Genomic DNA, 26,200 nt, shown 5'->3' with positions numbered 1-26,200 from the left:
AAAATTGACAACACAACCCTTCATCCACGCCTCTAGGTTGATACAACAAAAAGAAAAGAAAAATAAAGTCCTAATTAGAGGGAGAGGAATAATTGTTTTTAGCCAATTGCTGCCAGTTAGAAGGCTAAGCTCCACCCACTTGGTCAACTAGCAACCCACTCACCCAGGGGACAGGCAGAGTTAGGCCTCACTTAGGCCTCTTCCACACTGCCTATAAAATACAGATTATCAGATTTTAACTGGATTATATGGCATTGTAGACCCAAGGCCCTTCCACACAGCTATATCACCCATATGATCTTATATTATCTGCTTGAACTGGATTATCTGGACTCCACACCTTTACTACCACCAATTCCTCAATACTTTATTTCCCATACCACCATACTTCGCCACAGCAACGCGTGGCCGGGCACAGCTAGTATCTATATATCTATAATAAAAGTCAATGTTTGTATGTGGTGGGCGGTGTATGTATATATGTATGTATGTGTGTATGTGGCAGCTTTCTGATTGGCCGCCACTATCACAGGCCACTGTGACCACCAGGAATGACGGACCTGGCCCAAACTTGACACGCTTAACCCCCATGACGCACTTTATGTAATGGTGCCGTTTGTGGGACGATGCACCATGGGTGATGGGATATGTAGTACTTTCAATCACTACGACTCCTACAGGCCACTGCAATGCCCAACAGTGACATAACTGGACCAAACTTGGTACACAGAACCCCCATGACCCTGTATAGTTAAATACACAGTAATGCTATGTAGTAATTACTATATTTACGAATTTAGCACCAAAATATCACGATGTATTGAAAACATTGACTACAAAAATGTGTTGGATAATCCAGAACGTTGGATAAGTGAGACTCTACTGTAATAATAAAACTTTATTTATATACCGCCCTACCTCCCGGATGGGACTCAGAGCGGTTTCCAATCATAAAAACAACACAAACATTACATAGCAACATATAACACATTATTAAGCAAAGTAAAATAATACAATTATAGCAATAAATAACGCTTACATGACCTGATCAAGGGGACGGGAACCATAAACCCAATATATTAAAATGTATCATTTTAGGCTACAGAAATCTTGTGCAATATATTCAGGCCCAGAAATCGGCGGTATTCCAATGTAAAGATGGCCATACAGCCCGGAAAACTCACAGCCACCCAATGTAATGGTGCAAGACAAAAATGCATGCCAACAATGTTTCTTTTACAAAAGACAGGCACTTCACCAACTACTCTGTGCCCAACCGCTTCAGAAGGAATAAAAGTAATAAAAGAATCCCCCATAGAAGATCTACTTCTCTAGCCTAAGAAGTCCCTATTAAAAGCCTGGCAGAAAAGCATGGAGGCTTGAGCCGAGTGACGAGTGAGCGAGCGATAGATAGCATCAGCATCGCAGGATAATGATCTCCGGCTGCGGCACAACATTCAAAGGAGAAGGAGGGGAAGCTGAGGCTCACTCTCCACTCAAGAATAACAAGGGGGAAAATAAATGAGCCGGCTCTCCAGAGTCGTTCTAGTCCTGCCCCGCTTCCTTGAAGCCTCAAATCAATGTGCTAATAGGGACATCAGTGTGCCGATGCGAGGATGCTTTGAATGAAAAGCTGCTTCTTCCGGCTCTCTCCAACGAAAGTTCCCAGCACAGTCCTAGCAACTCACTTCTGGTGGCCATCATTAATCCAACAGAGAGAAAAGGGTTGCCTACAGCTTCAAACAAGAGGGTTTGTGATAAATAATAATAATAATAATAATAATAATAATAATAATAATAAAAATTGGCTATATCTGCCTAGCAAGCAGTCAAAGAAGAAGAACATGCCCTGGCAGAATATGTAAAGCAAAGTGAAGAACCTGCTTTAATTGAAGTCAAAAATCAGAAACTCCTCAAAGCACAGCAGACAAAAAATCAGTACAAGAAAACCGCACTACAAACTAAAGCAGAATCAGTACAAGAAAACCGCACTACAAACTAAAGCAGAATCAGTACAAGAAAACCGCACTACAAACTAGAGCTGACAGCTGGCACAACAAAACATTGCATGGAAAGTTCCTTGACAAAATTGAAGGAAAAGCTGGTAAGGAGAAGACCTGGCTCTGGCTCACAAATGGGACCCTGAAGAAGGAGACAGAAGGCCTGATCCTTGCAGCCCAAGAGCAAGCCATCAGGACAAAGGCAATTAAGGCCAAGATCGAAAAATCAGCTGATGACCCAAAATGCAGACTCTGCAAGGAAACTGATGAAACCATTGATTATATCCTCAGCTGCTGTAAGAAAATCACACAGACAGACTACAAACAGAGGCACAACTATGTGGCCCAAATGATCCATTGGAACTTATGCCTCAAGTACCACCTCCCAGCAGCAAAGAACTGGTGGGATCACAAACCTGCAAAAGTATTGGAAAATGAGCACGCAAAGATACTGTGGGACTTCCGAATCCAGACTGACAAACTTCTGGAACACAACACACCAGACATCACAGTTGTGGAAAAGAAAAAGGTTTGGATCATTGATGTCGCCATCCCAGGTGACAGTCGCATTGACGAAAAACAAGAGGAAAAACTCAGCCGCTATCAGGACCTCAAGATTGAACTGCAAAGACTCTGGCAGAAACTAGTGCAGGTGGTCCCGGTGGTGATGGGCACACTGGGTGCCGTGCCAAAAGATCTCAGCCAGCATATGGAAACAATAGACATTGACAAAATCACGATCTGCCAACTGCAAAAGGCCACCCGACTGGGATCTGCAGCATCATCCAAAAATACATCACACAGTCCTAGACACTTGGGAAGTGTCCGACTTGTGATTTTGTGAAACGAAATCCAGCATGTCTATCTTGTTTGCTGTGTCGAGTATAATCCTAGTTTTTCACCCTTTTTTAAGACTGAAAAAGCCCCCCTCGGCTTATACTCGAGTGAGGGTCTGGTCGGCTTATACCCAAGTATACATGGTACATTTATTATTTTATTCTATTATTATTGTTACTATTATTACATTTATTTTACTCTGCTTTTTATTATTATTTATACATTTATTATTTCACTCTGATATTATTATTACATTTATTATTGTACTCTATTATTATTAAAAGGATACATTAGGGCATTTAAATTGAAGAAGATGAGAATAATCATCTAATCGGAGTTGGACAGCCTTATTTTAAATTAGAATTTTATGTATATATTCAAAAACATTTGTAATTTTATTAGTACAGTATCTGTTTTTATTTCTGAAATTTACCACTCTCATCTTATACTTGAGTCAATGTTTTCCCAGTTTTCTTGTGGCAAAATTAGGTGCCTCGGCTTATATTTGTGTCGGCTTATACTCGAGTATATACGGTAATAATATATAATGCTTATATTGTTCTATACTAATAATATATTATATTGTATATTCATATAATATTGATATTATAATGTAATACAATATAATAATAGTACATTTAACAAATAATAAACAATTATAATAGTCTATTATTATTATTGTATGTTACTAATAATATCGCAGTATAGTGTTATAGTATAATATAGTAATATATAATGCTTATATTGTTCTATGCTAATAATATATTATATTGTATATACATATAATACTGCTAATATTATAATATAATACAACATAATAATTGTATACTATATATTACATGTAATATTACTAATAAAATGGCAGTATAGTGGTATAGTACAATATAGTATTAAATAATGCTATTATTGTTCTATGCTAATAATATAATATATTGTATATACATATAATACAAATAATATTATACTACAACATAATAATAATATACTATTATAACTGTATACTATATATTACATGTAATATTACTAATAATATTGCAGTATAATAGTATAGTACAATATAGTAATATATAATGCTACTATTGTGCTATGCTAATAATATAATAAATTGTGTGCAATATAATACAATATAATAATAATACACTATTACAATTGTATACTATATATTACATGTTATATTACTAATAATATTGCAGTATAGTAGTATAGTACAATATAGTAATATATAATGCTACTATTGTGCTATGCTAATAATATAATATATTGTGTGCAATATAATACAATATAATAATAATAATACACTATTACAATTGTATACTATATATTACATGTTATATTACTAATAATGTTGCAGTATATTGGTATAGTACAATATAGTAATATATAATGCGACTATTGTTCTATGCTAATAATATAATATACTGTACATACATATAACTTGTAAGGCACCCTGAGTCCCCTTCGGGGTGAAAAGGGTGGGATGTAAATGTCGCAAATAAGTAAATAAATAACATCAATGAGGTTGGATGGCCATCTGTTGGGAGTGTTTTAATTGTGCCTTCCTTTATGGCAGAAGGGGGGGGGGACGGGACTGAATGGCCCTTGAGGTCTCTTTCCATGCTAGGACTCTATGCTCCCATAGCCCTACTTCTCCATGAGACCGGATAACCATCTGTCGGGAGGGATTAGATGGTGTCCTCTTTCAAAATTTGGCCACTGGTATATACAACTAGGAAAACGAGATATCTCTAAAAGAACATAAACCAAACCCACAGTCGGCGCTCGGACTCCCGGATCTCTCGCTCCCGCTGCCTCTCCCGCTCCATTTCCCGCTGCTCCTTGATTTTATCGAACGACAAGATGTCCTGCTTCTCTTTGCTCTCCGACTTGCGGTCCGAGCTCTTGGTGCTCTGGAGGGGAAGAGAATGGTCAGCGGTGGAAATTAATAATAATAATAGTTTTAATAATTATATAATAATAATTCCCCCAGGCAGGAAGCAGCCAGGCTTTGAGGCTGTAAGGCCATTCAATGCTAATTCAACAAAGGATTCCCCCAGGCAGGAAGCAGCCAGGCTTTGAGGTTGTCAGGCCATTCAATGCCAATTCAATGAAATATTCCCCCAGGCAGGAAGCAGCCAGGCTTTGAGGTGGTAAGGACATTCAATGCCAATTCAATTAAAGATTCCCTCAGGCAGGAAGCAGCCAGGCCTTGAAACTGCAAGGCCATTCAGTGCTAATGCAACGAAGGATTCCCCCAGGCAGGAAGCAGCCAGGCTTTGAGGTTGTAAGGCCATTCAATGCCAATTCAACGAAGGATTCCCTCAGGCAGGAAGCAGCCAGGCTTTGACTTTGTAAGGCCATTCAGTGCTAATGCAACAAAGGATTCCCCCAGGCAGGAAGCAGTCACACTTTGATGTTGGAAGGCCATTCAATGCCAATTCAATGAAGGATTCCCTCAGACAGGAAGCAGCCAGGCTTTGAAGCTGCAAGGCCATTCAGTGCTAATGCAACAAAGGATTCCCCCAGGCAGGAAGCAGCCAGGCTTTGAAGTTGTAAGGCCATTCAATGCCAATTCAACGAAAGATTTCCCGAGGCAGGAAGCAGCCAGGCTTTGAAGCTACAAGGCCATTCAATGCCAATTTAACAAAAGATTCCCTCAGCAGCCAGGCTTTGAAGTTGCAAGGCCATTCAGTGCTAATGTTTTACTAACATTCGCTATTTTATTCTTTTATCTTAATGTTTAATTCTTATTTTTGTGCGTGGTTCTGTTATTTGAGGTGTTTTTATGTTTGTTATTGTATTTGCCTGGGCTTTGGCCCCCCGAGTCCCCTTGGGGAGATGGAGGCGGGGTATAAAAATAAAGTTGTTATTATTATTACTATTATTATGCAACGAAGGATTCCCCCAGGCAGGAAGCAGCCAGACTTTGAGGTTGAAAGGCTATTCAGTGCTAATCAATGTGGCCAACGGCAACATTCACACTTGCCTCCAGCAGGCAAGTTCTTTCTCCCACCCACAGGGATAGAAACCCCACTTGCCTGGTTTCCAACAGACCTATGCCTGCCATAGATGTGGGCAAAACGTCATGAGAGAATGCTTCTGGAACATGACCACACGCCAGAAAATTCACAGCGACCCAATCCATCCTTTGTACCTCCTGCATTCAGGATGACACTGAAGCCCCAAGAAGAGATTTTCCCAAAATCGAACCCTGAGACTGACCCGCTCTTTTGACGTGGAGGACGTCTTCACGCTGATCACCGGCTCCCCTTTGGACTTATCCATGACCACCGTCCGCTCGATCCCTCGGCTCCCTGGGTTGGCACAAGAGCAGTGTTACGGAGGGCACATTTGGTCAAAAACAAAAGGCAAACGTCAACAGGGCTCGTTCTTTCAAACTTCACGGACACAGAAGACCAACAAACCCCCGCTCTCGTGAAAGAGAACCAAACCACAAACCAGAAGAATGACTTACCGGATTTAACGGAGCGCGTGCGGCCAGAGGACCCCGCTTTATCTTCCTCCTCCGTTTTCGCCCCTTCTTTCGCCTCCTCTTCCTTTTTGGGATCATCCTTTTTGCTTGCTTTCTCTTCTTTTTTAATGCTGTGTGACCTAAAAGCAGCAAAAGTTGCTAAACACACGCTTCCATGATATACCATCCTGCACAACATTGCCCTCCTGTGGTTGAATATAGCATTGCGGCCTCTATGCAAACTGCCCATTGAAAAGCCCAATGCCTTATCTATATATATAAAAGGGTAATGAAATTTCAGCCGAGGACAAAACAACAAAACTACACATCCCAGAAACACTAAACATGGCAGCACAACCCCTCATCCATGCCTCTACATTCATACAACAAAAAGCTCCAGCTACTCCAGAAAACGGCCAGGCTTTGAGACTGCAAGGCTATTCACTGTTATTCCACCTGGCCAACAAAGGATTCCCATAAGCCACAGCAACACATGGCCGGGCAAAGCTAGTTATTTAATAAAAGAACATTCCTAAAATAAAAAAGTGATACAACAGACCATAGGATAATTCTGCCTGAAATGCAGGCATTTATATCCTGCCATCTAAGGAAATACATTAAAAAGTATTCTTAATGTACTAAAAAGCAAAAATATACTATTCTAGGAGTATGAACATGATTTATTACTGGCCTTAATGAAATACAGACATCATAAATGCACGTTATATTATTCTTCTATATCTCTCACTTAACCAAATGATGACATACTGCTTGGAAATCCTAACTACAGTAGAGTCTCACTTATCCAACATAAACGGGCCGGCAGAATGTTGGATAAGCGAATATGTTGGATAATAAGGAGGCATTAAGGAAAAGGCTATTAAACATCAAATTAGGTTATGATTTTACAAATGAAGCACCAAAACATCATGTTAGACAACAAATTTGGCAGAAAAAGTAGTTCAATACGCAGTAATGCTATGTTGTGTTTACTGTATTTACAAATTTAGCACCAAAATATCACAATGCATTGAAAACATTGACTACAAAAATGCGTTGGATAATCCAGAACGTTGGATAAGCGAGACTCTACTGTAGCACCAAAATATCACGATGTATTGAAAACATTGATTACAGAAATGCGTTGGATAATCCAGAACGTTGGATAAGTGAGACTCTACTGTAATAAAAACGGAGAAAAAAGAAGTCCAATGCCTGCACAAGATTGCCCTCCTGCGGATAAATATAGCATTGCGGCCTCTATGCAAACTGCCCATTAAAAAGCCCAAGAGCCAGCATTATCTGTAGACACCTCCAAGGTCATGTGGCTGGCATAATTGCATGGAGAGCTGTTACCTTCCCACCGGAGCAGTGCCTATTGATCTACTCATATTTGCATGTTTTCAAAATGCTAGGTTGGCTGAAGCTGGGGCTAACAGTGGGAGCTCACTCCGCTCCCCAAATTCAAACAACCAACCTTTCAGTCAGCAAGTCCAGCAGCTCAGTGGTTTAACCCTCAGCGACTCCCTGATCTGATACTTCATTTCTAATTGGGGTTTGTTTGGGGAGAGGGGAAGGGCGTAACAATGCTCAACATCGCTGCTTCACCTTTCGGATCTTGAGTCCGTCGAGTGGCGCCGGTCCCGTTCCTTCTTCGTTTCCCCTTCCTTCCTGTCGGAAGGCCCCTTTCTTCCCGCTGGTTCATTTTTGGCCTGGAAGGACACAGAAGCAACAGCCAATGGGTTCCAGAAAAAGGGCTTTGGGTTACACATTTATTTATTTACTAGCTTCTCCCAGCCACGCGTTGCTGTGGCTTATGGGAATCCTTTGTTTGACAGGTGGAATAGTAGTGAATAGCCTTGCAGCCTCAAAGCTTGGCCGTTTTCTTCTTATGGGAATCCTTGTTTGGTGAGCTGGAATGCAACAAAATACAGTTGCTGCTAGGAAGCCTGGGTACTTGCGTTCTGGGGGAATGGTTTTTTAGGCTGCTAGAATTGCACTGAATAGCCTTGCTGCTTCAAAGCCTGGCTGCTTCCTGCCTGGGGGAATCCTTTGTTGGGAAGTGTTAGCTGGCCCTGGTTGTTTCCTTTCTGGAATTCCCAATTTCCCTGCTTTCAGAGTGTTGCTCTTTATTTACTGTCCTGGTTTTAGAGATCATTTATTTATTTATTTTATTTGCTACATTTATATGCCGCCCTTCTCACCCTGATGGGAACTCAGAGCGGCTTACAAATTAAATTTATAATAATATTAATAACTTTATTTTTATACTCCGCCCGATCCCCCTGAAGGGACTCGGGGCGGCTTACATGGGGCCTAGCCCGATAAAACAATCAATATCAGTATCACGACTATAAAACAATTATACCAGTAAAACATCAATAACAATAAAACAATCGTTAAAATCAGCAAGAAGCATACGAAAAAAATTCATAAAATCCAGAACAGAATGTGCCGGTAGAAATGGACAATAAAGTGCAAAATAGCATTGGCAACATCTCGAAATGGGGGCTATTATAAAATGGGCAGATGGATCAGTCCAACATCAAATTAGGTATCAAACTTGGCAGCACAACCCCTCGTCCATGCCTCTACGTTCATACAACAAAAAGAAAAGAAAATAAAGTCCTAATTAGAGGGAGAGGAATAATTGTTTTTAGCCAATTGCTGCCAGTTAGAAGGCTAAGCTCCGCCCACTTGGTCTCCTCACAACCCACTCAGCCCAGGGGACAGGCAGAGTTAGGCCTCACTTAGGCCTCTTCCACACTGCCTATAAAATACAGATTATCTGATTTTAACTGGATTATATGGCAGTGTAGACTCAAGGCCCTTCCACACAGCTATATAACCCATTTATAATCTTATATTATCTGCTTTGAACTGGATTATCTTGACTCCACACTGCCATATAATCCAGTTAAAATCAGATAATTTGTATTTTATAGGCAGTGTGGAAGAGGCCTAAGTGAGGCCTAACTCTGCCTGATTGTAACTGGATTATATAGCAGTGTAGACTCAAGGCCCTTCCACACAGCTATATAACCCATTTATAATGTCAGGGAAAAACCTTTACCCTTAACCTTAACTACCACCAATTCCTAAATACTTTATTTCCCATACCACCATGCTTCGCCACAGCAACGCGTAGCCAGGCACAGCTAGTTTTTATATATATAGAGATAGAAGATAGATGAGATTATAATATTATCTGTATATACAATATATTACATTATTAGTATAGCATAATATTAGTATTATATATTATTATATTGTTATATTGACACAGGAGACATGGGTTTTAGCCCAACTTACTTTCTCCACAGAGATCATCTTCCCGTGCAGCTCCGTCCTGTGCAAATGGGCGATGCATTTGGTGGCTTCATCCGAGGAGGACATGGTCACAAAGCCGTAGCACCGGGCGCCAGGGCTGCGGGCATTGGTCACCACTTTGGCACCCACCACCTGAACCGGAAGGATGAGGGAAAGCAAGGCATGTCAGTCTTCAAAAAACCCAAGTCTATTTCAACTAACAGCTTTTTATTCTGGACATCCGTACCTTTCCATACTTGCTGAAGAGGTTTTTTAGGTCAGTAGCTCTGGTTGAAGACGAAAGGCCACTGACCCAGAGATTTCGGCTAGAACTGCTGCTAGGACGGCCTAGAGATGACCAAAGACAGGAAAGAATCACCTTTAAGGATTTTACTGTTAATTTTGAATTGATATCATTGATGTTTAATTCATTGTTCATAAATTTTCCTCCTTGACCGAGATCACCGGTAATTTTCTGGCATTTCCTTTTGGGTGCCTTAAAATACATCCCCGCTTTTATGCAGTACCTATTTATCTACCCACATCTTGTTTTCAAACTGCTAGGTAGGCAGAAACTGAACTAAAGGCCAGGATCTCACCCTAACCCGGGCTTCGAATGTCAACCTTTCAAATGACATAATTTACTGCAGCTGGTGATTTAACCTGCTGTGCTAAAGTCCGACTATTACAATTTGAAATTGTATTGAAATGCTTTGAAGGTAAGCCACTTTTGAGTCTCCTTTGCCGAGAGAAAAATATTAGTGTGTTTGTTGTTAAGAATGTAAAATGTTAAATCAATTGTTGCTGTTGGATTGTGTCTATGTGTTCTGGCAAGCTTTCCAGCAGCACAGGAGTTAACTACATGCCAGCCCTGATTGATTGCCTGCAGGGCCAATAGGTCAAGACTTCCATTTCAACTGTGTGGACGGAACATTCGTCATGCACTGTGGAATGTTAGGAGGTGTCTGCTTGAACTGATAACAGACTCCGCTTACTGAGAGGACGCACCATGCTTTGTCCATGCTGAGGAAACATGTGTCCAGAGAGTGATGGTATCTAGAGTTGTATATAGCTTGTAAATAAAGCCTATAGTACTGCTGGGATCAGCAGATAATTTGCGTCTGAGGTGTCGTTTGTCAGTGGCATTTTGCCGATGCTTAAGTGGCCTGACTGGTGAGAAGAAGGTGAGACCCGACTCTTCAAAAAGTCAGGGTGACAATTAACCCCTGACAAAAAAGCGGGGTATAAATAAACATAATGACAATAATAGTTGTCATTATGTTTATTACAATAATCTAATTGTGCCAGTGTTGTAAGCAGCCCTGAGTCCCTTCGGGTGACAAGGGTGGGATATAAATATTGGAAATAAATAAATAAATACATAAATAATAGTTTACATCTAAAACAAAATTAAGAAGGGCTGAGTCCCTTCGAGGAGACAGAATAATATACAGTATATATAAAGTATTTATTATTATTATTATTCTGATGTATACTTAATCAACAAAGCAGATAACACAGCATTCCAGTCATTATCTTTTCCAAGATTATTGACTAAAGATTACTGTAGTAATAATATAATAATATGATTTAGCTTTTGCTGCTGTTTTATATTCTGCAAAATAGCATTGGCTGTTTTATCTAATTGCATTTTATCTAGATTGTTATATTCTTATATTATATATATTCTGTTTTTGCTCTAATGGATTGCTTGTATTGTTTTTAGTGTTTTGTGGGCATTTTGCCGCTTATGTAAGCCGCCCTGAGTCCGTTCGGGGAGACGGTGGCGGGGTATAAGAATAAAATTATTATTATTATAGTAATTTATTACCTGCCTCTCACTATTGCCACATATATAAGCCGCCCTGAGTCCATTCGGGGAGATGGTGGTGGGATATAAGAATTATTATTATTATTATTGTAATTTATTACCCGCCTCTCACTATTGCTGTATATATAAGTTGCCCAGAGTCTGTTCGGGGAGATGGTGGCGGGATATAAGAATAAAATTATTATTATTATTATTATTGTAATTTATTACCCGCCTCACTATTGCCATATATATAAGCCGCCCTGAGTCCATTTGGGGAGATGGTGGCGGGGTAGAAGAATAAAATTGTTATTATTATTATTGTAATGTATTACAGTAGAGTCTCACTAATCCAAGCTAAACGGGCCGGCAGAAGCTTGGATAAGTGAATATCTTGGATTATAAGGACTGATCAAGGAAAAGCCTATTAAACATCAAATTAGGTTATGATTTTACAAATTAAGCACCAAAACTTCATGTTAGACAACAAATTTGACAGAAAAAGTAGTTCAATACGCAGTAATGTTATGTTGTAATTACTGTATTTACGAATTTAGCACCAAAATATCACGATATATTGGAAACATTGACTACAAAAATTGCTTGGATTATCCAGAGGCTTGGATAAGCGAGGCTTGGATTAGTGAGACTCTACTGTATATGCATATAATATTAATATTACAATGTTATTCAATATAATATTAAAACACTATTATAATGGTACAGTATTGCCGTATATATAAGCCACTCTGAGTCCGTTCGGGGAGATGGTAGCGGGGTATAGGAATAAAATTATTATTATTATTATTATTATTATTATTATTTATTACCCGCCTCTCACTATTGCCGTATATATAAGCCGCCCTGAGTCCGTTCAGGGAGATGGTGGCGGGGTATAAGAATAAAATTATTATTATTATTAATTTATTACCCGCCTCTCACTACTGCCGCATATATAAGCCACTCTGAGTCCATTCGGGGAGATGGTGGTGGGGTATAAGAATTATTATTATTATTATTATTATTATTATTATTATTATTATTTATTATTACCCGCCTCTCACTATTGCCCTGAGTCCGTTCAGGGAGATCGTGGCGAGGTATAAGAATAAAATAATAATAATAATAATAATAATAATAGTAATTTATTACCCGCCTCTTACTGTGGTTTGAGACTAAGTATATTTACCTATAGTTAAGTAAACAGGCGATACAGGATTCCAGTCATTATCTTTCTGTGATATTCCCCAAATTAAAACTATCAGGAGCTGCAAGCTTACCCTTCTCGTCCTTTGTAGTGCTTTTAACTTCTGTATCCTGATTGGAGCTAAAGGTAGAGAGGAAAGAAGAAAAAAAGTTGCTGAATCAAATAGAGGAGCGGCGGAGGGGGAAAGGGGCGAGCGAGGCTGCATCTGCTATAGGAGAATCGGCTCCTTTCACAGAATCATAGACTAAAAAAAGTTCCAAAAGAAGAACTAAGTCTTATAGCAGAAGAGGGCTGCACTAACTGCTTATACCCGTGCAAGGCTGAGCAATAAAATAGATAGCTCTGTTTATTGATTAGTCCAGAGACCAGATCAGCAATGAGAAATGGAATAAATATATAAAGCAGGGGTCCACAAACTAAGGCCCTCCAAGGTCATTGACCTGGCCCTTGTCCTAAACTTTAGACTTAGGGTTGACCTAAGTCTACCTGGTTTTTGAAGGTCTCTTAGCTTAGCTACGGCCTTATGAGACCATCTAGATGGCTTCTGGAGGTCATTTTCCTAACCTATGGTCCTATGAGACCATCTAGATGGCCCTAGAGGGTCATTTTCCTTACCTATGGTTTTAGGAGATTGTCTAGATGGTCTTGGGGGGGGGGGTCTCTTTGCTTACCTATGGTCTTCTGATGGCCTGAAAAGATCATCTAGATGGCCCTTGAGGTCCCTTTCCTTATCGATGGTCTTCTGAGACCATCTAGATGGTCTTTGCAGGTCCCTTTCCTTACCTATGGTCTTCTGATGGCCTTTAGAGATCATCTAGATGGCCCTTGAGGGTCCCTTTCCTTAACGATGGTCTTATGAGACCATCTACATGGTATTTGGGGGTCTCTTACCTATGATCTTCTGATGGCCTGAAGAGACCATCTAGATGGCCCTTGAGGGTCCCTTTCCTTATCTATCGTCTTCTGATGGCCTGATGAGATCATTTAGATGGTCACTGAAGGTCTCTTTACTTAGCTATGGCCTTATGAGACCATCTAGATGGCTTCTGGTGGTCACTTTCCCTACCTATGGTCCTGTGAGACCATCTAGATGCCCTTGAGTGTCCCTTTCCTTACCTATGGTCTTATGAGGTCTCTTTCCTTATCAATGGTCTTATGAGACAATCTAGATGGCCTTTTGGGGGTCTCTTTGCTTACCTACGGTCTTCTGATGGCCTGAAGAGATCATCTTGATGGCCTTTGATGGTCCCTTTCTTTACCTATGGTCTTATGAGACCATCTAGATGGCCTTTTGAGGGTCTCTTTGCTTACCTATGGTCTTATGAGGTCGTCTGATCAGGGGTCCCCAAACTAAAGCCCTTCAAGATCAAACTAAACTTTAGACTTCGGGTTGACCTGAAATGACTTGAAGACACACAACAACGACAATTCTAATTTTGGACTATTTCATCCTAGCCTGAGGATGAAATAGTTGGCCCTCCACTTAAAAAGTTTGAGGACCCCTGCCATAAAGGGGAGCTGTTGGAGCTGTTTTCCATCCCCCACCCGAGGCGAAGGACAGCGACCAAAAAATAAATAAGAGAGATTCTACTTAGGATAAGAAGCTACAACGCTGTGAAGGCCCTACGGAACACGCTCAAGGGGAAAGGGGGGAAAAGAGAGCATCTGGTCTAAAACGGAGGAGAAGAAACCAACCTCGTGTTCAGATCACCCGCCTCTTGGGCAGAGGGCTCTTTAGTGGCAGAGGACTCCTGCTCCTCCTGCTCCTCCTGACCCTGAGCCAGGGCCTCCTTCTTCACGGCCTCCCCTTGCGGCCCTGCCTCCTCCGTCTCCTCCTTCTCCTCCTCCGCCAGAGCTTGGGCTCCTCCTCTGCTACTCTCATCTCCTCCTCCTTCTCCTCCTTCACTCCTGCTTTCTAAGGCTAAAGAGTCAGAGTCCGCTGTGGCTTCCTTAACACTCTCTCCGCTCTGCTCCCCTTTCTCTACCACTAAGGCCTTGCTCTCCTCTTCCTCCTCCAACTTTTTCTCTTCTTCCTCTTCTTCATGTTCCTTCTCTTCTTGCTTTTCCTTGCCCTCCGAATCTAAAGGCTCTTCGTCCGGCCCAAGCGCCTCTTCCTCTTCCTCTTGGCCCACCGGCAACGGCGCCTGCGCTTCTTCGGCGTCAAGGGCCTCAGATTTACAAGTGTCACCCAAAATGTCGAGCATTTTCTCATTTTCTATGGATTTAACAGGAATAGAATGGCACAAGGTTTAATCAACCAGGGAAACACAGCACAGACAAAGGCGGCTCGGGCATGGCTGCCCCACTAACGCTACACAGAGACTGGAAAATCCCGTTTTTCCGACTAAATACCACATTTTCAAATGCCTGCCACTAAACTGAAAGAGAGAATGAAGAAAAACCTTTAGGCGAGGGCTTCCAAGCTCTTCGTGTCGGCGCTTCCATTCTTCTGAAAATGAGCGTTCAAAGTCTCTGTGTTGATTCTTTTTTGGATTTGTTTAAGGAGATAAGTCCATAGCAATGGCTTCAGATGGAATAGCAATATCAGTGCAGTCCAGAAAGCAACGTGGAACCGATTTCCAGAACTAACCCATCTTCTTGTCTTCACCCTCGACTGCCCTTCTCTAGTCAAAGTTAAAAGTACCAAGACGCCAGGCGATATCACAAGGTCTGCTCTAGAGAGAATACAGCCTCCAATACGGCTGTATTGTAGTTTCAGGCAAAAGAAGTCTCCAAACTTCTGCAGACCTGGTGATATAGCTGGGTTTCCAGTCTCTGTAGCTTTCTCTTTCTTTTCTCAACTGGACCGTGCACCAGTTAGAACAAAGAACTATAGCCGAATAAAACGGAGGAAGAATCGCTAAAGGAGTTTGGGTTTGAAAAGCTAAAGGGGCGGGACAGTGTGGTTTGGGTTAAAATAAAAAACAGTACCTGTTTCCAAGGAAAATTCGTCAAGTTCCTAATAAAATAAAATAAAGGAGAAACGAGGAAACCATTAGCAAAGCTTCACGAAGCAGACTGTTGCTCAGGATCAGTTTTCTGGATCTCACATTAGTATGATGTTCAGATTTGATAAATGTGGATTTATTATTTATTTATTCGTGACATTTATATCCTGCCCTTCTTACCCCGAAGGGGACTCAGTGTAGCTTACAAGTTATATGTACATACAATATACAGTACAGTCTCACTTATCCAAGCTAAACGGGCCGGCAGAAGCTTGGATAAGCGAATATCTTGGATAATAAGGAGGGATTAAGGAAAAGCCTATTAAACATCAAATTAGGTTGTGATTTTACAAATTAAGCACCAAAACATCATGTTATACAACAAATTTGACAGAAAAATTCATTCAATATGCAGTAATGTTATGTTGTAATTACTGTATTTACAAATTTAGCACCAAAATATCATGATATATTGAAAACATTGACTACAAAAATGGCTTGGATAATCCAGAAGCTTGGATAAGTGAGGCTTGGATAAGTGAGACTCTACTGTATTACTGTATATACTCAAGTATAAGCCTAGTTTTTCAGCCCTTTTTTAGGACTGAAAAAAACCCCTCTCAGCTTATACTCGGGTGAGGGTCCTGGTGGACTTATTTTCAGGTTGGTTTATATTCAAGTACATATAGTATATTTATTATTGTTCTCTATTTTTATTGGTATTTTTACATTTATTATTTTACTCTATTAAATATTATTACACTTATTATTTTACTCTATTATTGTTACTTTTAAATTCATTTTACTTATTTTTATTAGTATTTTTACATTTATTATTTTACTGCATTTATTATTATTATTACATTTATTATTTCACTCTATTATTATTAAAAGGATACATGAGCACATTTACATTGAAAAAGATGAAAATAATGATTTAATCAGAGTTGAACAGTCATATCTTAAATTACAGGTTGATGTAAAGATTCAAAAACATTTAAACTGCTGATGCCTCAATTAATGTAATTTTATTGGTATCTCTGCTTATACTGGAGTCAATGTTTTCCCAGTTTTTTGTGGTAAAATTAGGTGCCTCGGCTTATATTCGGGATGGCTTATACTCAAGTATATACGGTATATTATTCATATAGCACAATATGAACATTATATATTACTATATTGTGCTATAACACTATATTGTAATACAGTAGAATCTCACTTATCCAAGTTAAACGGACCGGCAGAACCTTGGATACGCGAATACGTTGGATAATAAGGATGGATGAAGGAAAAGCCTATTAAACATCAAATTAGGTTATGATTTTACAAATTAAGCACCAAAACGTCATGTTATACGACAAATTTGACAGAAAAAGTAGTTCAATACGCAGTAATGCTATGTAGTCATTACTATATTTACGAATTTAGCACCAAAATATCACGATGTACTGAAAACATCGACTACAAAAATGTGTTGGATAATCCAGAACGTTGGATAAGCGAATGTTGGATAAGTGAGACTCTAATGTAATAACAATAACTTTATTTTTATACCCCACCTCCATCTCCCCAAGGGGACTCGGGGCGGCTTACATGGGTCGAGCCCAGGCAAATACAACAACAACATAAAACACAACAAATAACATAACCACGTGCAAATATAAGATTTAAACATTGACATAAAAGGATAAAATGATGAGCATGAGTAAAACACGATTTAAAACACAAAAATAAAAATCATAAAAACGAACTGAGCAAAGTGTGCCAAGTGAATTTTGATAAATGTGGATTTAATATGTGTGGGCATGAATGAATTTTATGAAATGTGCATGGGTGGAGCCTATGGATGACTGAAAAAACAATTTTAAGATTAAGGCCTGCAATGACTAACTTCCTGCTTGCTGAACTGTAATTAAAAGTTGCCAAACTGTGATAAGAACTGTGACAGAGAAATGTTTATATCTGTTGAATTGCTGACGATGAACTTTTGGAGAAAAACAACAATAAAACAATAAAACAATAAAACTATAAGCCTAGTTTTTCAGCCCTTTTTAGGGCTAAAAAAAGCTCCCCTCGGCTTATATTCGAGTGAGGGTCCTGGCCGGCTTCTATTCAGGTCGGCTTATACTTGACTATATAGGTATTCAGAGTTGGACAGTCTTTATCTTATTAAAGTCTTGTTATTATCTTAATTTACAGTTTTATATAAATATTCAAAAACATTTAACCTACTGATGTCTCAAATAATGCAATTTTATTAATATCTATTTTATTGTTGAAATTGACCCGTAGCTGCTGCATTTCCCACCCTCGTCTTATACTCAAGTCAATAAGTTTTCCCAATTTTTGTGGTAAAATCAGGTGCCTTGGCTTATATTCGGGTCGGCTTATACTCGAGTATATTTCTATCCCGCCACCATCTCCCCAAAGGCACTCGGGAGCCCAAAACAAGAGTAAAATATGACAGTTAAAACCAATATAAGTAAATAAAACAATATCAACATAACATTCAGATATAAAAGACAAATTAAAAACACAAAATACAAAAACACTGTAATGACCAACAGGGAAGGAAGTAAATGTGTTTACATTAATCAGAGACAATAATAATAATAATAATAATAAAACTTTATTTATACCCCGCCACCATCTCCCCAATGGCTCTTTTAAGTTAAGAAAAAAAATTTTTACTGTCAGATTGTATACAATATATGTCTAAGATATTGTAAAATGAGGAAAGAATGTATACTTGCACATTTTGATTGATAAATTAATAAAAATATATTTTAAAATGTACATGAATGTGGAGTAAAAATGTAACCCCCCCTTTGTTTGTTAGCTAACATAACTGAATGTTTGTGGAATCCAATATAGTTACATAGAATCTGTATGTCTAATTATTTGTGTAAAACTTTCTGATACATGCTCACACTAGAAATTGCAATAAAAAGAACCTTTGATTTAAGAAGTATTTGTGACACTAACCCACAGAGAATTATTACATCCAAAAAGGAAGACATCCCTACTTGAAAATGACCACTCCGTTAAAATCCGAATAGTTACCTGCATGTTTTCAAAGTCAGAGGGAGGAAGATCGAAGGGGCTCCTGGCATCTTCGCCCTCTGCCTATAAAAGCAGTGAGAAGAGCTTCAATTTCTCTGAAAATTCACCATTTCTCCCACCACAAATGACACTGAAGCAAGCATTGAGAAGACAAAAACAAAGGCCCGTCCAATCCCTCCCAGATATTTGCGAGCTCTCTGTTACACCAATGCATGGATTGTAAAATAAACAATGATACACTGAGAAAATTATGTGTTGCGGTGTTGCTACAATGGTAAATAATGGCTGCGATTCCAGGGAATGCATTGCTTTTAAAATTCCTACATAACACCGTGACTTTCTGATTGGTATTTGGTCAAGAAGCCAGAATGGGTCAAGATTCGGGCTCCTTTCTACACAAAAAAGAAACGACAGAGGCCTAGTGAGGGACAGAAGAGCTTTGCTAAATTTTTGGATAGAACAAATAACAAACAGCTTAGGCCCATTGAGACAAATCAGACAATCTATGCGCACAGCCATGTCAGAGCATAGACTTTGGCATTAACTATACAGGAGTTCGATTTTAATGTAGGACTAAGCACTGTTGGGACTCAGACTGCATTCAGAGCATAATAATAATAATAATAGCATATTAATAATATATACTAATAGTATGATATACTAATATAATGTATATACATATAATATTGATAACATTATAATGTAATACATTATAATAATTATACACTATTATAATTGTATATTGACATTACATGTAAATTATAGGATAAATTGTAGGGGTGACAATGAAAAATGAAATATGATGTATACATTCAGTTTTATCATATTTATTTATTGTATTGTTACAAGTGTTTTATCTAATTTTTGTATAGAATGTAATCAGGTCTTTTCAAGCCTGGTTGTTTGGCTTGGTACTTTGATATGGCCTAAGGGCTAATAAAATGTCCTTCTTCCTACTAATAATATTAAAATATATTAAAATATAATGTTATAGTACAATATAGTAATATATAATCCTTATATTGTGCTATGTTAATAATATAATACAGTAGAGTCTCACTAATCCAAGCTAAACGGGCCGGCAGAAGCTTGGATAAGCGAATATCTTGGATTATAAGGATTGATCAAGGAAAACCCTATTAAACATTAAATTAGGTTATGATTTTACAAATTAAGCACCAAAACTTCATGTTATACAACAATTTTGACAGAAAAAGTAGTTCAATACGCAGTAATGTTATGTTGTAATTACTGTATTTACGAATTTAGCACCAAAATATCACGATATATTGGAAACATTGACTACAAAAATGGCTTGGATTATCCAGAGGCTTGGATAAGCGAGGCTTGGATTAGTGAGACTCTACTGTATATTGTATGTAAATATAACTTGTAAGCCACCCTGAGTCCCCTTCGGGGTGAGAAGGGTGGGATATAAATGTTGCTAATAAATAAATTTATTTATTTAAATTTATATTTAAATAAGCAAGCTTCTGGATTATCCAAGGCATTTTTGAAGTCAATATTTTGAATATATCGTGATATTTTGGTGCTAAATTCGTAAATACAGTAATTACTACAAAGCATTACTGCATATTGAACTACTTTTTCTGTCAAATTTGTTGTATAACATGATGTTTTGGTGCTTAATTTGTAAAATCAAAACCTAATTTGATGTTTAATAGGCTTTTCCTTAATCTCTCCTTATTATCCAACATATTCGCTTATCCAAGGTTCTGCCGGCCCGTTTAGCTTGGATAAGTGAGACTCTACTGTAATATTATTTATATTAATATAATAATAATTAATACATTATTAATATAAATATATTATTATTAATAACATGGTCACTGAAAGAGAGTCCAGAATATCTTGCAGATGCAAAGTGGCCAAAGCTATCTCCTGTTAGTGGCAAAATGTGCCCCTTTCCTGCACATTTTGCTGCTCTAACCCTTTCCTTCTCACTTTATCAACGTCATTTGCCCTTGCAAAGATGGAGCCTCAAAGGAGTGAGATTCAAAAGCTCTGTGGTCTTGTAAGTCCACTTTGTATTCAGCAAACTAAGCTTCTCATACATTTTATAACTCAGAGCCAATGCACCGAATGCAGTCAGAACGGCAGCCCAAGTAGCAAGACCGCTTCACATTCAATTCACAAATTCTTTCCAAAGAACTGATATCTCAGATTGTCACTGAACAACTTTTTCACAGGTTCTTTCTTCCGTTTTTCAATCACAATGGTTCAGCCCCCTAAATCCTCCCTCTCTCAAGGGGAGAAAAATTACAGAAACAGGGCCAGCAGCTACAATACAACATAATTTACAATAATATATAATATTATAATATATTGTATATGCATATAATATTAATAATATTATTTTGTAATAGAATATAATACAAATAATACAATATAATAATATGAATTATATATTATATATTACATGTAATATTATTAATAATATTACAATACATATAGTGCAATATGGTAATTTATTACCAGTATTGTGCTATGCGAATAATATAATATTGTATGTAAATTTAATTTGTAAACCGCTTTGAGTTCCCTTCGGGGTGAGAAGGGCAGAATATAGATGTATCAAATAAATAAATAAATACAGTAGAATCTCACTTATCCAACATAAACGGGCTGGCAGAACGTTGGATAATATGTTGGATAATAAGGAGGCATTAAGGAGAAGCCTATTAAACATCAAATTAGGTTATGATTTTACAAATTAAGCACCAAAACATCATGTTATACAACAAATTTGACAGAAAAAGTAGTTCAATAGGCAGTAATGCTACGTAGTAATTACTGTATTTACGAATTTAGCACCAAAATATCACGATGTATTAAAAACATTGACTACAAAAATGCACTGGATAATCCAGAATGTTGGATAAGTGAGACTCTACTGTAAATTGAGGCTTTTAATGCCCCCCACAGACACTCCTCTCTGAGATGAGCAAAGGCACATGGCAAAGGAAAAAGATGAAGCATTCACTGTTAAAGACCCAAACTTCCTGGATGATGAACAACAACGTCTATGGAGCATCCGTCTCACGCTTATACATCTGAATCAACGCTATGACATACATAAACAGAAAGGAGGGAGAATCAAAGCTTTTTAATTAGACCCCCCCAAAAAATCATGTTTATTATTTTGATTCATAAGGGATGGAGAGTGGGAGACGGCATGGCGATAAATTAAATATATATATATATATTTAAAAATAGGTGCATACCATGTTTACTGGTATTTCTCTAGATTCTTCTGCAATCTCGGACAAGGGTGGAGGAGGTGACCCCTTGGGACCTACAGGGCTTCCTGCCCGCTGATCTGGGACGTCTGTCTTTTCTGCGCCAACATTGTCTGCACTAGCAAAGGGGGTGCCAAGTCTATTCTCAGCACTATTTGTCTCCTCCTCCTCCTGGCAATCTACGCCACTGCTGTTATCTATGTCAGCTTCATCTAACACACTAATCTCCATCATGTCAATATCCTGAAAATTATCCACACTCGCTTCAATATCCTCCTGCAAAAAGAGAGAGAAAAGAGCCATGTATATAATCGTCTCTGGGACTCCAAAAAGGCACAACTGTGAACTTGCCAGCAGGAAGGGGGTTAAACTAGCCATACCTGCCCCTCTCCAGGCTCATCCTCCAGCCCATTGTCTTCAGCCCCTTCTTCCTCCGTCCGACGTCCTAACAAGACGAGAATCGTTTTTTTATTAAAAGCCTCCTGCTTATGACCGCACTGGCTCGAATCTAAGGCGCCACCAAATCTATTACACACCTAAACTATATCCTGTATCAACAACAACAACTCTTTATTGATTAGTCAGTTTTGACCGTATCAAAACATGTAAAACATACAAAACGTACACATATCCTGTATCAATTTAACAATATATAATACTCATATTATACTATACTATAATATATTGTATATACATATAATATTAATAATATTATATATTATATTAAATGTAATATTACTAATAATATTACCATATAATGATATAGTACAATATAGTAATTTAATGCTTATATTGTGCTATATTGTGTATGTTCATTTAATTTGTAAGCCGCTCTGCATCCCCTTCGGGGTGAGAAGAGCAGGATATAAATGTAGTAAATAAATAAATAAATATTACAAAAGAGTCTTCACAACCAACAAGTGTGATGGTAAATATCTTGGCATACCTTTGCTAGTTCTCTTGGGGGTTTTTTTGGGGGCTATTTCTGGCACCACTGGGATCACATCAGGATCTCCTCCTTCTTCCTCAATAGCCTATTTAAAAACAAACAGAACAGCATTGGACCCAAGCCAGTTATTCTTATAGATCTCTCCCATCTTATGTTATGAAACTATTATATACATATATACAATATAATTTATAATAATATTCAATATAATAAATATATATAATATATTGTATATACATAGAATATTAATAACATTGTTCTGTAATACAATATAATACTAATAATACAATATAATATTAATTGTATATTATATATTACATGTAATATTACTAATAATATTACAATATATTGATAAAGTACAATATAGTAATTTAATGCCAGTATTGTTCTACGCTAATAATATAATATTGTATATAAATTTAATTTGTAAGCCGCTCTGTGTCCCCTTTGGGGTGAGAAGGGCGGAATATAAATGTACTAAATAAATAAATATCTCCCATCTTATGTTATGAAACTCTATTATATACATATATACAATATAATTTACAATAATATTTAATATAATATATTGTATATACATATAATATTAATAATATTTTTGTAATACAATATAATACTAATAATACAATACAATAATATGAATTATATATTATATATTACATGTAATATTACTATTAATATCACAATATATTTGTATAGTACAATGTAGTAATTTAATGCCAGTATTGTGCTATGCTAATAATATAATATTGTATGTAAATTTAATTTGTAAGCCGCTCTGAGTCCCCTTTGGGGTGAGAAGGGCGGGATATAAATGTAGTAAATAAATAAATAAATAAATATCTCCCATCTTATGCAATAAAACTCTATTATATACATATATACAATATAATTTACAATCATATTTAATATAATATAATATATATAATACAGTGTTCCCTCACTACTTCGCGGTTCACTTTTCGCGGATTCACAGTTTCGCGGTTTTTCAATAAACTTTAAAAGGCTATTCATAATCATAAAAAATTAAATTTACAGCCCAAGGAAGGGAGGAAGGAGAAGCCAAAGGGAGAGAGAAGGAGCCCAAGCGGCAACAGGAGAAGGAGGCGATTTATCAACACACAATTGGTTGATAAAGACTTAAACTAATGTATAACTACTAAAATAATGTATAAATATTAAAATAAATATAGTATCCCTACTTTGCGGATTTTCACATATTGCGGGTGATCCTGGAACCTAACCCCTGCGATAAGTGAGGGAACACTGTATATTGTATATACATATAATATTAATGATATTATTTTGTAATACAATATAATACTAATAATACAGTATAATAATATTAATTATATATTACATGTAATATTACTAATAATATTAAAATATATTGATATAGTACAATATAGTAATTTAATGCCAGTATTGTGCTATGCTAATAATATAATATTGTATGTAAATTTAATTTGTAAGCCGCTCTGAGTCCCCTTTGGGGTGAGAAGGGCGGGATATAAATGTATTAAATAAAGAAATATTACCCAGAAGCTAAGCCACAGAACATCCAAGCCCACGACCTTGTGAAACTACAATTCCTAGGATCCCATAGCAATTCAAGGGGCAGCTTTATTATAGTGCAGGGCCCAGGGTGAGAAGGCGCATGCGCACTAGCAACAAATTTCCACCACCTCTCCAAGGCAACTCCGTCCCGCTCTTCGGTTCGAATGCGCACGCGCCAAAGAAAAGAAAAAAAAAACCCACGACGGCGCATGCGCACAAGAGATTTAACCCTTTCCCACACAAACCGGGCCAACTTTTACCTCAGGCCTTACCTTCCGGAGGCGCTCGAGGAGGACGCTCTTGTTGCCGCCGCTGTCCAGGCTGCGGCGCTTGAGCTCGGCCCGCAGGTCAATCACGCGGAGGTCGGCCAGGCGCCTCGTATTGGGGGCCAGGCCCTCCGGTTCCGCGGCCGCCTCAGCGCCCTGGGTCTCTGCCGCTGCCATTCCCTTCTGCCTCCAAAAAAAAAAAATGGCAGGCCGTGCCTAGTGCGCAGGCGCAGAGACAGCAGCGAAAGAAACCCCCTTTATGCGCATGCGCGGAGAGGACGGATGCCGGCGGCCTATGCTCTTCCTTGACAGGAATGGAACTGCTTCACACGCATGCGCAGTCGTCTCAAAGCACCACGCATGCGCTCTGGAGTCACTCTGAACCCTGCAGTTGTAAGGACATTTAGTATAATGCCAAGTTTTTAACTTTGTCTGTGGTTTTTTATACACTATAACTATTCTCAATTTGCTTCTGACACGATAAATAAATAATATTAATAATAATATATATTATTAGTATAGCACAATACTGGCAATAAATTACCATATTGTACTATATTTATTATTTATTATTAGTAATATTACATGTAATATAATATATAATTCATATTATTACATTGTATTGTTAGTATTATATTGTATTACAAAATAATAATATTATTATTACTGTATTATTAATATTACATGTAATATATAATATATAATTCATATTATTATATTGTCTTATTAGTATTATATTGTATTACAAAATATTAATATTACTGTATATCTAGATATTGTAATATTATTAATATTATATGTAATATATAATTCATATTATTACATTGTATTATTAGTATTATATTGTATTACAAAATAATATTAATATTATATGCATATACAATATATTAACCTTAACATACGTTTTGGGTTTTTGGATCCATACTCCTAATCTCAATCCTGAAATTTTCCTAATCTCTAATTTTTCCCTTGGTGGGGTATTAAGACACAGTATCTTTGATTTTTTTTTATGTTAACACAAAATCCTAATAAATTCAGTACTGCGCATGCGCAGTTGATGAGCCGCTCTCCTTCCTCCACAGGAGGCGAGCTGCGCATGCGCATCGCTTAAAAGCTCTCCTCGCATTCCGCCAGGCAAGAGGAGCCATGCATGCGCAGTACAAGCAGCGCTCTCTTTTATTCCTCCACAGGAGGTAGTAAGAGCCGCGCATGCGCATTGAGACGAGCAGCGCTCTCCTTATTCCTTCACAGGAGGCGCTTAGAAGCTGTATTCATTCCGCCGCCAGGGAAGAGCTGCGCGTGCGCAGTGCGACAAGCAGCGCTCTCTTATTCCTCCACGGCAAGAACAGCTGCGCATGCGTAGTGAGACAAGCGGCGCTTGCCTAATTCCTCCACAGGAGGCGCTTCTAAAGCAATACAGTAGAGTCTCACTAATCCAAGCCTCGCTTATCCAAGCTTCTGGATAATCCAAGCCATTTTTGTAGTCAATGTTTTCAATATATCATGATATTTTGGTGCTAAATTC

General features: G+C 38.0%; 1 protein-coding gene across 3 annotated transcripts in view; it reads right to left on the bottom strand.

Moving 5' to 3' along the window:
* The window catches only part of LOC100564752 (scaffold attachment factor B1), a 37,977-nt gene extending 13,086 nt beyond the window's left edge, over positions 1-24,891 (bottom strand). Inside the window, exons 1-14 of one of the 3 annotated variants that reach the window (XM_062959858.1) lie at positions 24,670-24,891; positions 22,850-22,937; positions 22,284-22,348; positions 21,889-22,179; positions 18,644-18,706; positions 15,564-15,591; positions 14,328-14,847; positions 12,706-12,752; positions 9,863-9,963; positions 9,619-9,768; positions 7,915-8,018; positions 6,310-6,446; positions 6,057-6,148; positions 4,608-4,744 (exon numbers count right to left, since the gene is read on the bottom strand). In XM_062959858.1, the coding sequence (XP_062815928.1) occupies positions 4,608-4,744; positions 6,057-6,148; positions 6,310-6,446; positions 7,915-8,018; positions 9,619-9,768; positions 9,863-9,963; positions 12,706-12,752; positions 14,328-14,847; positions 15,564-15,591; positions 18,644-18,706; positions 21,889-22,179; positions 22,284-22,348; positions 22,850-22,937; positions 24,670-24,852 (2,006 nt within the window). In that variant the 5' untranslated portion in view covers positions 24,853-24,891. The remainder of the gene's footprint in view (positions 1-4,607; positions 4,745-6,056; positions 6,149-6,309; positions 6,447-7,914; positions 8,019-9,618; positions 9,769-9,862; positions 9,964-12,705; positions 12,753-14,327; positions 14,848-15,563; positions 15,592-18,643; positions 18,707-21,888; positions 22,180-22,283; positions 22,349-22,849; positions 22,938-24,669) is intronic. The other 2 variants (XM_062959859.1, XM_062959860.1) reach the window with 2 other exon arrangements.
* Between the last annotated feature and the right edge of the window lie 1,309 nt (positions 24,892-26,200).

Source organism: Anolis carolinensis, unplaced genomic scaffold (assembly GCF_035594765.1).
Source record: "Anolis carolinensis isolate JA03-04 unplaced genomic scaffold, rAnoCar3.1.pri scaffold_7, whole genome shotgun sequence".
Taxonomy (NCBI): domain Eukaryota; kingdom Metazoa; phylum Chordata; class Lepidosauria; order Squamata; family Dactyloidae; genus Anolis; species Anolis carolinensis.
Note: the sequence above shows the minus strand (reverse complement) of the source record. Positions and strands in the feature narration are given on the sequence as shown.